This window comes from Portunus trituberculatus, chromosome 43 (assembly GCF_017591435.1).
Source record: "Portunus trituberculatus isolate SZX2019 chromosome 43, ASM1759143v1, whole genome shotgun sequence".
NCBI classification, from domain to species: Eukaryota; Metazoa; Arthropoda; class Malacostraca; order Decapoda; family Portunidae; genus Portunus; species Portunus trituberculatus.
Window position 1 is genome coordinate 16,044,336 of NC_059297.1, and position 11,341 is coordinate 16,055,676.

At 38.1% G+C, this 11,341-nt stretch overlaps 2 protein-coding genes across 2 annotated transcripts; both read right to left on the reverse strand.

Moving 5' to 3' along the window:
* Positions 1-402: 402 nt before the first annotated feature.
* LOC123518185 (neuropeptide-like protein 29) lies at positions 403-2,151 on the reverse strand. Its single transcript, XM_045278874.1, has 3 exons — positions 2,045-2,151; positions 895-1,141; positions 403-505 (listed from the first exon to the last, which is right to left on the reverse strand). Exons 1-3 carry the CDS (start codon positions 2,108-2,110, stop codon positions 501-503), a joined length of 318 nt encoding a protein of 105 aa, XP_045134809.1. The 5' UTR covers positions 2,111-2,151; the 3' UTR covers positions 403-500.
* A 3,760-nt stretch (positions 2,152-5,911) lies between these two features.
* LOC123518136 (nucleolar protein 3-like) lies at positions 5,912-6,995 on the reverse strand. Its single transcript, XM_045278803.1, has 3 exons — positions 6,894-6,995; positions 6,329-6,569; positions 5,912-6,027 (listed from the first exon to the last, which is right to left on the reverse strand). Exons 1-3 carry the CDS (start codon positions 6,903-6,905, stop codon positions 6,023-6,025), a joined length of 258 nt encoding a protein of 85 aa, XP_045134738.1. The 5' UTR covers positions 6,906-6,995; the 3' UTR covers positions 5,912-6,022.
* Between the last annotated feature and the right edge of the window lie 4,346 nt (positions 6,996-11,341).

Here is an 11,341-nt window from a genome sequence, read left to right on the forward strand (position 1 = left end):
ACACACACACACACACACGCTCGAAGTGTTCAGAGTTAAAAATAATGTATCTGTTTTTTTCTCACTATTTCTTCGTAACACTCATTACATGCATTGGAGTGATGAAATGGTCAGCTTTCCTTGATTTTTTTCTCTATTTACTTTCTATTTCTTTATTTCTTTTGTCTTCATCATCATCTCTCTCTCTCTCTCTCTCTCTCTCTCTCTCTCTCTCTCTCTCTCTCTCTCTCTCTCTCTCTCTCTCTCTCTCTCTCTCTCTCTCTCTCTCTCTCTCTCTCTCTCTCTCTCTCTCTTTCTCTTTCTCTCTCTCTCCACCTTTCGGACATCAATGCTAAGCAATACATAATAGTAATAGTTAAATCAGTGACCTGAATATCAACATATGGTATGAAAACAAGAAAGAAAGACTGAACGAATTTATTACTGAAAACATGATTTGATGGTCGGTATTGTTTGTTGCATGACCTAGGACGTTGTCGCTTGCAGGAGACACCCTGGAGTTAGCCTGCAAATCGGAGAACAATGTTACTTGTATATTTAAATCATAAAAGGACGAATAAATGTTATGCTTTAAAGATTTTTTTCCGTGAACTATTCTGCACTGTGATATGGCTAAACGTTGTTGAAATAAGTAAATATTTATGGTTCAATTTCCTTTTTCGTGTGGCCTAGAGGAACAAAAAAAAGTATATATATATATATATATATATATATATATATATATATATATATATATATATATATATATATAGGGATCTATGAGGTGGCAGTGTATAAAGAATAGTTGAAGAGTTTAACAAAAATTAGTGAAGTGTCATCAGACTTCCTCCTTAAAAATAGTAGTCATAGGAATGGGGTTAAAATATATATATTTCGATTTTACTCCTAACTCACCGTAATAACCGTATCCACCACGTCTGTAGCCACCATAGCCACCACCGTAGCCGACCCCGTAGCCGCCATAGCCACCACCATAGCCGCCATATCCGCCTCTGTAGCCACCGTAGCCTCCTCTGAATCCACCAAATCCGCCATATCCGCCATAGCCACGGCTGAGGTATCCAGGCTCAGGCTCAGGCTCTGGGTTGGGGTCTGCCAGGGCGGCGGCCACCAGCACCAGCACAGACAGCACGAAGAACACCTGTAGCACAACACTGGTTAGCAGAGGAGTGCTGGGACAAAACTGAAGTGAGGATTAAAAGTACGACACAGCAGGTGGAGGATTAAAATCGTCAGATATTAGTTCGTTAATATCTATCGGACAGATTTTAGATCCTACTTTTTGATCTAACAAATATTAACAGGAAACTGTTTAATCAAGATTTAAGAAAGAAAACATCAATGAAAGTGTCTCCTTAATCCACTGAAACGTCTTTTTATTAATGGTGTAACTGGCTCATGTGTATAGTGTGGTTTTTTAGCCATTTATAGACTGGCCCATGCTTACCAACTTTACTGCAAAACTGTATATTTTTTGGACCGTCACTGTTAGTGTAGCCTATATCATATGTGTTTCTTAAAAGTGAGAATCATGTCTTACTAAATCTAACCAAAGAATAATAAACTAAGTAACGAATATAAAGACGAAATTTCAACTTTTAACTTCTTTGAACAGCAATATGAAGTCATGCAGCAAAGCAACTCAAGCAACGCAAACACTACACTCTACAAAGAATTCGCTTGGATGGCAGTATTGATGGCCTGGATAGGAAACAGCTTTTCTCCCAAGGAGTAGTGAACACCATGAAGTGCTGAGAGAGAGAGAGAGAGAGAGAGAGAGAGAGAGAGAGAGAGAGAGAGAGAGAGAGAGAGAGAGAGAGAGAGAGAGAGAGAGAGAGAGAGAGAGAGAGAGAGAGAGAGAGAGAGAGAGAGAGAGAGAGAGAGAGAGAGAGAGAGAGAGAGAGAGAGAGAGAGAGAGAGAGAGAGAGAGAGAGAGAGAGAGAGAGAGAGAGAGAGAGAGAGAGAGAGAGAGAGAGAGAGAGAGAGAGAGAGAGAGAGAGAGAGAGAGAGAGAGAGAGAGAGAGAGAGAGAGAGAGATGCTTACAGTCTTGCCCATGGTGTATGTGTTGAAGACTTCTGAGTTAGTCTGCCATTCCCATCCTGGCGCCATTCTTATATACTACACCAGCGTGCAGACTCCCGCCTCCTCCCACCAACCCCCAATCTTTCCGCCATTCAAGCTCGAGTCACACCCCGACTGGCCTTGTGCAGGAGTGAGAGGTTTTGGAATGCGATTCAAACTTTGCAGCGCCACACAGAAATGAGAACTTATCTCATCAATATTTATCTTCTTTTCTTTTCTCGCCCGACTGCTTGTCTATCTCTGTCTGTCTGTCTGTCTGTCTGTCCGTTTGCTTGTCTGTCTGTCTGGCTGCATGCCTTTCTGTCTGTTTGTCTGTCTGTCTGTCTGTCTGTCTGTCTGTCTGTCTGTCTGTCTGTCTGTCTGTCTGTCTCTCTCTCTCTCTCTCTCTCTCTCTCTCTCTCTCTCTCTCTCTCTCTCTCTCTCTCTCTCTCTCTCTCTCTCTCTCTCTCTCTCTCTCTCTCTCTCTCTCATTAGTTTATTGAATCAAATATTCTGTTAGTCAGACATTCAGTGTGCCTCTCTGTCTGTCCGTCTACCTGTTCCAGGACACATGTCTATGCTACATTTGACTCTAATTATTGATTGTTTAGAATCAATGGTTCCCAAATTATCTTTTCTTCCAGTAGACCAGCACGCCCCCTCTCCTTTTTTTATGTGAAAATATTTTTTTTTCTTGTATTTATATACTGATGAGTAAAACAGATATCTGTTTGTATTAAATTTTGATAATGAAATCGAATCAAACAAATAATACACTTACGAGGCATTTTTCTAAGTAACTAAACATTTGGTTCAAAGGTAACGAAAAAATTTTTAGATATTAGCAAATGGGCAAAATTGGCTTGCAGTTCCAAGAGCTAAATTGTTTGAAAACATGAGACTGAGGCACATTTTTTAAAACTGAATATCAAATATGATGACATGACACGTAAATAATAATTCGAATTCTCAGCATTAAAATGTTAGGAAACTTAATTGCTCTGGTAAATAACTGCAACCAAGATATGCACTGTTCCACAAACTAAATATGAATATTGAATGGTAATACTGAAATAAAAAAAAAATGAAAAACTGACCGCTTGAATTCTATGTTGTGAACAGCTTATTTTAGTGAGATGGATGGTGCTGCTTCTTCCTCGGGTTGGACCGTTGAAGTGACTGGCGTAACATTATACTTTGAACGTGTGTAATGGCAGATACTTGTTCTAGAATTATTCCATTATTTTAATTAAGCAATTAGTTTTGAGCAGATGACTTTACGGCCTCTTTGTATCCTCCTCAAGCCCCGCTAGGGTGACGCACCCACTAGTTTAGGATTATCGTGAAAATAAATCTCAAGGTTTGGTATACATATTCCATATTAACTCTTTCCTTTATATTATAAAGAAATCAGTACGAATTACAAGAGTCTCAGTAACAATAATAGATCACATTTGATATATATATATATATATATATATATATATATATATATATATATATATATATATATATATATATATATATATATATATATATATATATATATATATATATATATATATATATATATATATATATATATATATATATATATATATATATATATATATATATATAGAGAGAGAGAGAGAGAGAGAGAGAGAGAGAGAGAGAGAGAGAGAGAGAGAGAGAGAGAGAGAGAGAGAGAGAGAGAGAGAGAGAGAGAGAGAGAGAGAGAGAGAGAGGTAATTCTCAAATTACCTGGAAAATAACTTTCTACGAATTATATTATATGTGGTGGATGAGAAGATTACATCATTTCAATCTTTTAATATTATGACATGAGCTTTATCATTTCCAGGAGGAAAGATTCGTGTTATGAATAACTCATTTCATTTCAGCTGTCGTGGTGTGTTTAAAGAAAAGGTAAAGTTCAGTTCAAAGTGATGAATCTTATTATTTTTTTTTCTTTGCCACACATAATTCATAGAAAATTACTTGCCAGGTAATTTAAGAATTACTACAATATAAAATTTTCATCAGAGATAAACAAAAAAATTTTTTGTAAGCTCTTTGAAAAGGTAGTGGTTGTCCGATCAAGGGAATGTTTCACCAAATAGTGTATATGAGCTTGATCTTGATGTAGCTTCCTTCTCAGCCTCTGAACGGAGCCACTAATGCTTCACGTTTCTCAAACGTTGCCTAAATAAAAGTTCTGGATAACATATTTGTGGAATTTCATTAAGGCATTTCACTCTGTTTCTTACACTATATCACTAAATAAATCATTAGATTAAAATGTCTGTGTCATCGCATACAAAGCTGACTGACTAATGATAACAAACAATCCTTCTACATAATATGTCTTGATGTTTACTTACCTCGTGACTAAATTATCGGCCAATTTGATTTCATTTACTAGTAGTTTGTGTGATTTGTGAGAGCAATGAACTGAAATTCTTATATGTTATCAACGAGTATTATGTAAAAGCTATTTTCCACATATTAAGCATCGATCATCAATCATAGATAATGAGCAATGTTGCACACTGATAAAATTCAATGCGTGGTATCAGGTTTTATCATGAATCTACTTGTAAACACATTTGTTGGAATAAATGCTTTTGAATTGAGAGTTCCTTAACATAAATATTTTACTACTCATAGATAATACTTTGAATAAAAAGAGAATGTAATACAATTGAAGGTATCGAAATTAATAAAATACATGTACAGTTTAATGTCTTTGGTATAATTAGCTACAACTTTTACAGAATTCCTTTATATAAGGAAGAATATACAATTAAACCTACATCGCCTACCTCTATAACCGAAAGGAAATAGATGCGCATGGTGTGTTTAATGCCAATAATACGCTTTTCCATGGATCTAAAGTGGATTCAAATTCCAGACAAATCATGCTGACAATACTGACGCAAGCTTCACACCGACATCCAGTAGTAAGTATGCCAGAACGCAATGTGACTCGCGCCCACCTTGCAGAGCACCACACGCTTAGCAGTGTCTCATGAAGGAGATCTAAAGCATAGTTAGACAGAAGATCTATTATATAACTGTAATGTATTTATTTTCTGTTTAAAATTAATAAAGAAGCTGAGGAATATACTTAATTATTGCTGTGTTATCTAATTTCATATTTTTGAACTAATCAATACTTTAATAGTAATTCTGTGCAAAATTTTGTGAATATACCCATAAGCTTTTGAGTATTCCGGTTATGTAATATATAGTGTGTATCAGTATATTATGTGTGTGCCCATATCGAACTATTATTACATAGGTGTGTGTGTGTGTGTGTGTGTGTGTGTGTGTGTGTGTGTGTGTGTGTGTGTGTGTGTGTGTCTGTGAGAGAGAGTATGAACAAAAATAAGTACCGCATTGTAAATTATTGACATTGCAATTTTTTGGTGTTATATCTTGAGTGGCTTGAAACATCACGCTTTGACTTTCTAGACCTGGACTTATTACCAAAACGGTATGATGTGCATGATGTTTAAAATTACACTTCTAAGAAATGAAAAAAAGGCAATAATTTCTGAGCACTCAATCAGTCATCCAGTAAGTCAATCAGTCAACTATCTGGGCAGTCAGTCAATTAGTCAATAAAGCAGTCTCTCGGTCTGTCTGTCTGTCTGTCTGTCTGTCTGTCTGTCTGTCTGTCTGTCTGTCTGTCTGTCTGTCTCTCTCTCTCTCTCTCTCTCTCTCTCTCTCTCTCTCTCTCTCTGCGAGCACCAATGTTCAATAGTAGCAACAACAACAACAACAACAGCAGCAACAACAACAACAACAACAACAACAACAAATAGTTTTCGTTGTGAATGTCAACACATGGTATAAAAAGAAAAGTGAAATTTGGATGAGTTTATTGTTGCAAAACAGGTTTGAAGTATGATCATTGGTTTGTGGTCATTAACATAACCGAGGACGTTGTCTCTTGTTTCCGCGGAGACGCTGAAGTTAACCTGGAAAACAAAACAGAACAAAAAAAACATTATTGTCTTTGCATTCTACATTCACGAAATAAGAAGATCAAACATTTTGCCTCACATAATTTCGTTTCTTAGTTGTAAAGTGCTACAATCTAGGTAAGCATAGGTATCGTCGGAGTAAGAAAACTTCAAGGACTGGTCTAAACAGACTACTTGGGCTTCATTTATTATAACTCTAGTTAATAACCGTATCCGTCATAACCACCGCAGCCATTGTATAGAAGGTGATGACGAATAATGTCTTTAGGGGAGGTAAGAGTTTCCTGATACTCACCGTAATAGTTGTATCCACCATAACCGCCGCTGTAGCCACCATAGCCGCCCCTGTAGCCGCCATAGCCACCACCATAGCCGCCATATCCGCCTCTGTAGCCACCGAAGCCTCCTCTGAATCCACCAAATCCGCCATATCCGCCATAGCCACGGCTGATGTATCCAGGCTCAGGCTCAGGCTCTGGGTTGGGGTCTGCCAGGGCGGCGGCCACCAGCACCAGCACAGACAGCACGAAGAACACCTGTAGCACAACACTGGTTAGCAGAGGAGTGCTGGGACAAAACTAGAGGAGGGGACTGAAAACACGACACAGTAAATGGAGGATTGATACTGTTAGATATCTGTTTGTTAACAGCTCTGTCTGTTTGTCTAGTTACATACCCATGCAACGCTTTGCCCTGTCTCTTTAGCAGAATGAAGTTAAAGTCTAACAAATATTTATATAAAAGATTTTCTTAATGTCAAACTAACAACAATGAGGAGACACCGCTGACTGCCTTTTCTGTGATAAGAGTGCCAGAGTGGTGAAATGAGTGAGGGACAGAGGTGAACGTGGGATGCTTACAGTCTTGCCCATGTTGTTCTATGTTGAAGACTTGAATGCGAGTCTGTCGTTCATTGCCTGTCGCCACTCTTATATACAACGTAAGTGTGGAGACGCGGTGCGCTCCCCCTCCTCCCTCCGCCCTTCAAGCACAAGACACACCCTGGTTGGCCTTGTGTAGGAGTGAGAGGTCTCGGATGGTGGTGTGATGATTGTTCGCTTTGGAGGCTGCCGGAAGGCTCTCCTCAAACACGAGTATAGACGACTTTATCCATATTAGTTATGTTCATTGGAGATTACTTTGATCAGAAGTTCTGTATTGACTTTTGTTTTTCTTCGCCATGTATGACTATGTAGTCTTTATGTGATGAATGTACCGCCACAGTGTATGCTTTTGCAATGGTTCGGTTTGGAAGCTCATGTTGCTCCGCTAGTCTGAGTCGGTGAGCGCGGGAATGGCACAGATGAGAACCACGCCACCACACTACGCTGCTGAGTGTGTAAATATTAGATCGATGAATAATAAATGTTTTTTACTTGATAGGCTCAAGTTATGTGTGTGTGTGTGTGTGTGTGTGTGTGTGTGTGTGTGTGTGTGTGTGTGTGTGTGTGTGTGTGTGTGTGTGTGTGTAGTTCTTGGGGAATTTTCTGAATAAGTGCATGCGTACATATGTTCCATAGTTATGCAAATTCAATTACATACTTGGGTAAATAGTAATCTGAGTTAATTACTTCAGGAATGTGACTGTGCTTGTCGAGTGTTCCCTTGACACCCGTTGGCTGCGGTCTCCTAATTACAGACGGGTTCCTGCGAGTAAGGAATGCAGTTCAGTGCGCTATAATTGATTTACTGTCCCTCTTACTAAGGAAATATGACTTATCGTCTATGACATGTATTGTCTTGCAAACACCTCGGTGATACAGACAGATAATCTTTACCTGCAAAGTAAAGCATTGCATCGGATTGTATTTTTTTCCCGGTAAGAAATTTCTTTACTTAAAATAATCTGCTTAAGTTATTACGTAAACAATAACAACGTTATGGTTTCAAATCACTTGATGTACCAGTGGAAAATAAAAGAAGGTAGAATAAATCAAGGTGGATGGAGCTTCTCATGGAAACAAATTTCAGAATTAGGCGTATTTCACAACATTATGAGTTCAGCAGTGGCTGCACTTAACGGTAATAGTGTTGGAGAAATAACGCAATTTAGGGAAAAAAATTCACTCATACATATGTAACTTGTACCACAAGACTCAAGAATCTTACCCAGTTTCTTCAAGTGGAAATGGGAGCGTCATCTGCGAAAATTCTCAGTCCTTTGTACCTCAAGGGAATTAAGTAAATTGCAGCAAGCCTTTGTAGCAGGTGCCTCTCTCGATGTAAGTGTCAGCAGCTGCGTCCAGCCATGGATGGCCTGTTGCTAAGAACTGCAGAGCTCAGTGTGACCAGCATGCATGGAAAACACTGCACCTGCTCCAGCTGAAAATTTCAAAAACTTAACCAGATATCTGTGCAGAAAGAAAGACTGCGTCCAGCCCTCGTGGAGTCCACTGGTGATAAAACGAACTCCATGTTCTTACATGTTAAGGAGGTAAAAAATGCTTCCTTTGAAATCGGCGTGGCTTGATGTGATGTGATAGCGTGAAAAAGAAAAAGAAAACAAGGAAACAAAAGTATTTTCGTACCATGCAATGCACATGACATGTCAATGATGAATGCATTAGTCCTCAAATTCTTCAGCATCATGTCTTGGTTATGTGGCGCAAGGAAACATGATAGCCACACCCGACCTGCACCACCAAGGTAGCGGCCTGGAGTCAGGTACTGTTGAAAATACTTGCTACTTAATTAAAGGAATAAGCTTTTTTATGTTATTTGTTTTTCTGTTTTATATTAGGGGATTTTATTCAGCATGTTTCCACCCGCAACTCCCTCTCTGTGTATGTACGTATGTGTGTAGGATGGATACACACACACACACACACACACACACACACACACACACACACACACACACACACACACACATATATATATATATATATATATATATATATATATATATATATATATATATATATATATATAAATTTCTTCTGACGCTTTTTTAATCTATTACTTTCTTTATATCCATGATGATTGTTGGCAGTTTGCCTTGTGAATTGAGCTAAACCCACCACTTTAAAACTCCTTACCTGCAAGACTCAAGCTAACTCCTTGACTTTACTTACCGATGTTCAAGGACAGCTGGATAGTTAAATAGCTAGAGAATGCATGTAGAATAGTAAGAATAGTTGTCCTCGTGAGGTCTGAACAAGTTTGTTACTTCCGCATATCACTCAAATACCGAGTTCGACTCGCTTAAAAACAGAGAACTACCACCGAACCTTAAAAAAAAAAAAAAAAAAAAAAATAAATATATATATATATATATATATATATATATATATATATATATATATATATATATATATATATATATATATATATATATATATATATATATATATATATATATATATATATATATATATATCATATAATACATTATGTGCGTGTGTGTGTGTGTGTGTGTGTGTGTGTGTGTGTGTGTGTGTGTGTGTGTGTGTGTGTGTGTGTGTGTGTGTGTGTGTGTAAAAAGACGAATTTGGCTTACTTCCTTTCACTTTTTTATGTATTCCACTGGCGCCGCTTTAATTGGGGTGGCGAAACTTAAGCCCCGTAGGCGCAGATATTCTTAAAATTGAGTGCGACGCCAAGGTGGGATGCCACAAACAGTGATCAGTCATATCAACATAGATTTGCAGAAAAACTAGCGTTTGCAATAGTTTGCATACGATTATTCATCACTGCAGAAAGACACATGGCGTAATGTTTTCATCAGCGCATGCGATAAATATGCTTTCAGTATAACCAATAGGGTGGTTTTCCTGACAGATGGACATTTCTAACTCTTATGTTAATCTAGTGATAGTTCTATTCATAGGATGTGTTGGTTACTTGTGTATTTGTTATATATGAATTTTGGCTTGAATATGGATAATGATTTTAATTCTTTGATTAAAGTTATTAAAACTGACAGATACAAATTATGTTTAAACTAATTCAATCTGAGATGGGATGCCATAGAAAGGGTAACATAGGAAAAGGATGCCACATAGAATTACTGAAGTGAGTGGTGCCACAGAAAGTGCTACACCGTGAGAGCCAAAGAAAGAGGCACATAAGTGAAGGGATTCCACAAAATGGTTACATAGTTAGAGGGGGCCACAAAAAGCTACCGAAGTGAGGGGTGCCACAGAAAGAGCCACATTAGTGATGGTGCACCAACATTCATTTATTTGTTTTTTTAAGCTCAGTTTATCAACACTGAAAAAAAAAGAATGGAGGACTGCTAAAACTGCCACTGAGGGAGTGACACCTTGCCTTCTAATAGAATTATATCACGTTGATGCGAATGGTGATAATGATGGTAACTTTATTTCCAACCGTCTTATATATATATATATATATATATATATATATATATATATATATATATATATATATATATATATATATATATATATATATATATATATATATATATATATATATATATATATATATATATATATATATATATATATATATATATGTGTGTGTGTGTGTGTGTGTGTGTGTGTGTGTGTGTGTGTGTGTGTGTGTGTGTGTGTGTGTGTGTGTGTGTGTGTGTGTATGTGTGTGCCTTTGTATGTGTGTGTGCTGCTCTCTCTCTCTCTCTCTCTCTCTCTCTCTCTCTCTCTCTCACACACACACACACACACACACACACACACACACACACACACACATCACACACACACAAAGAACAAGAAAACCAAAGAAACAATCCAATCATTTATTTGTGCACGCACAGTTTTTTTTTTTTTTATCATCCTATTATCTTGAAGTAATGGAAAATGTTCGTTTTCTTCCGTTTGCTGGCTGATCGCTGAAGTTAACCTGGGGAGAGAGTAAGCAAGAGTTAGTGCATATTGTTACGATAAGAACAAGTCAGTTTATGTTGTTCTTTTGGTCACTCATGAGCTGTAATATTGTCTGGATAATTTAGAGTCATTGTTGAGTAGAAGGTGATGAGTAATAATGTCTTTCGGGAAGGTAAGATTTTCTTGTTATTCACCGTAATAGCTGTATCCACCATAGCCGCCTCTGTAGCCGCCATAGCCACCACCATAGCCGCCCCTGAAGCCGCCATAGCCGCCATAGCCGCCTCTGTAGCCACCATAGCCTCCGAAGCCTCCTCTGAATCCACCAAATCCGCCATATCCGCCATAGCCGCGGCTGATGTATCCAGGCTCAGGATCTGGGTTGGGGTCTGCCAGGGCGGCGGCCACCAGCACCAGCACAGACAGCACGAAGAACACCTGTAGCACAATACTGGTTAGCAGAGGAGTGCTGAAACAAAACTAAAGTGGGGATTGCG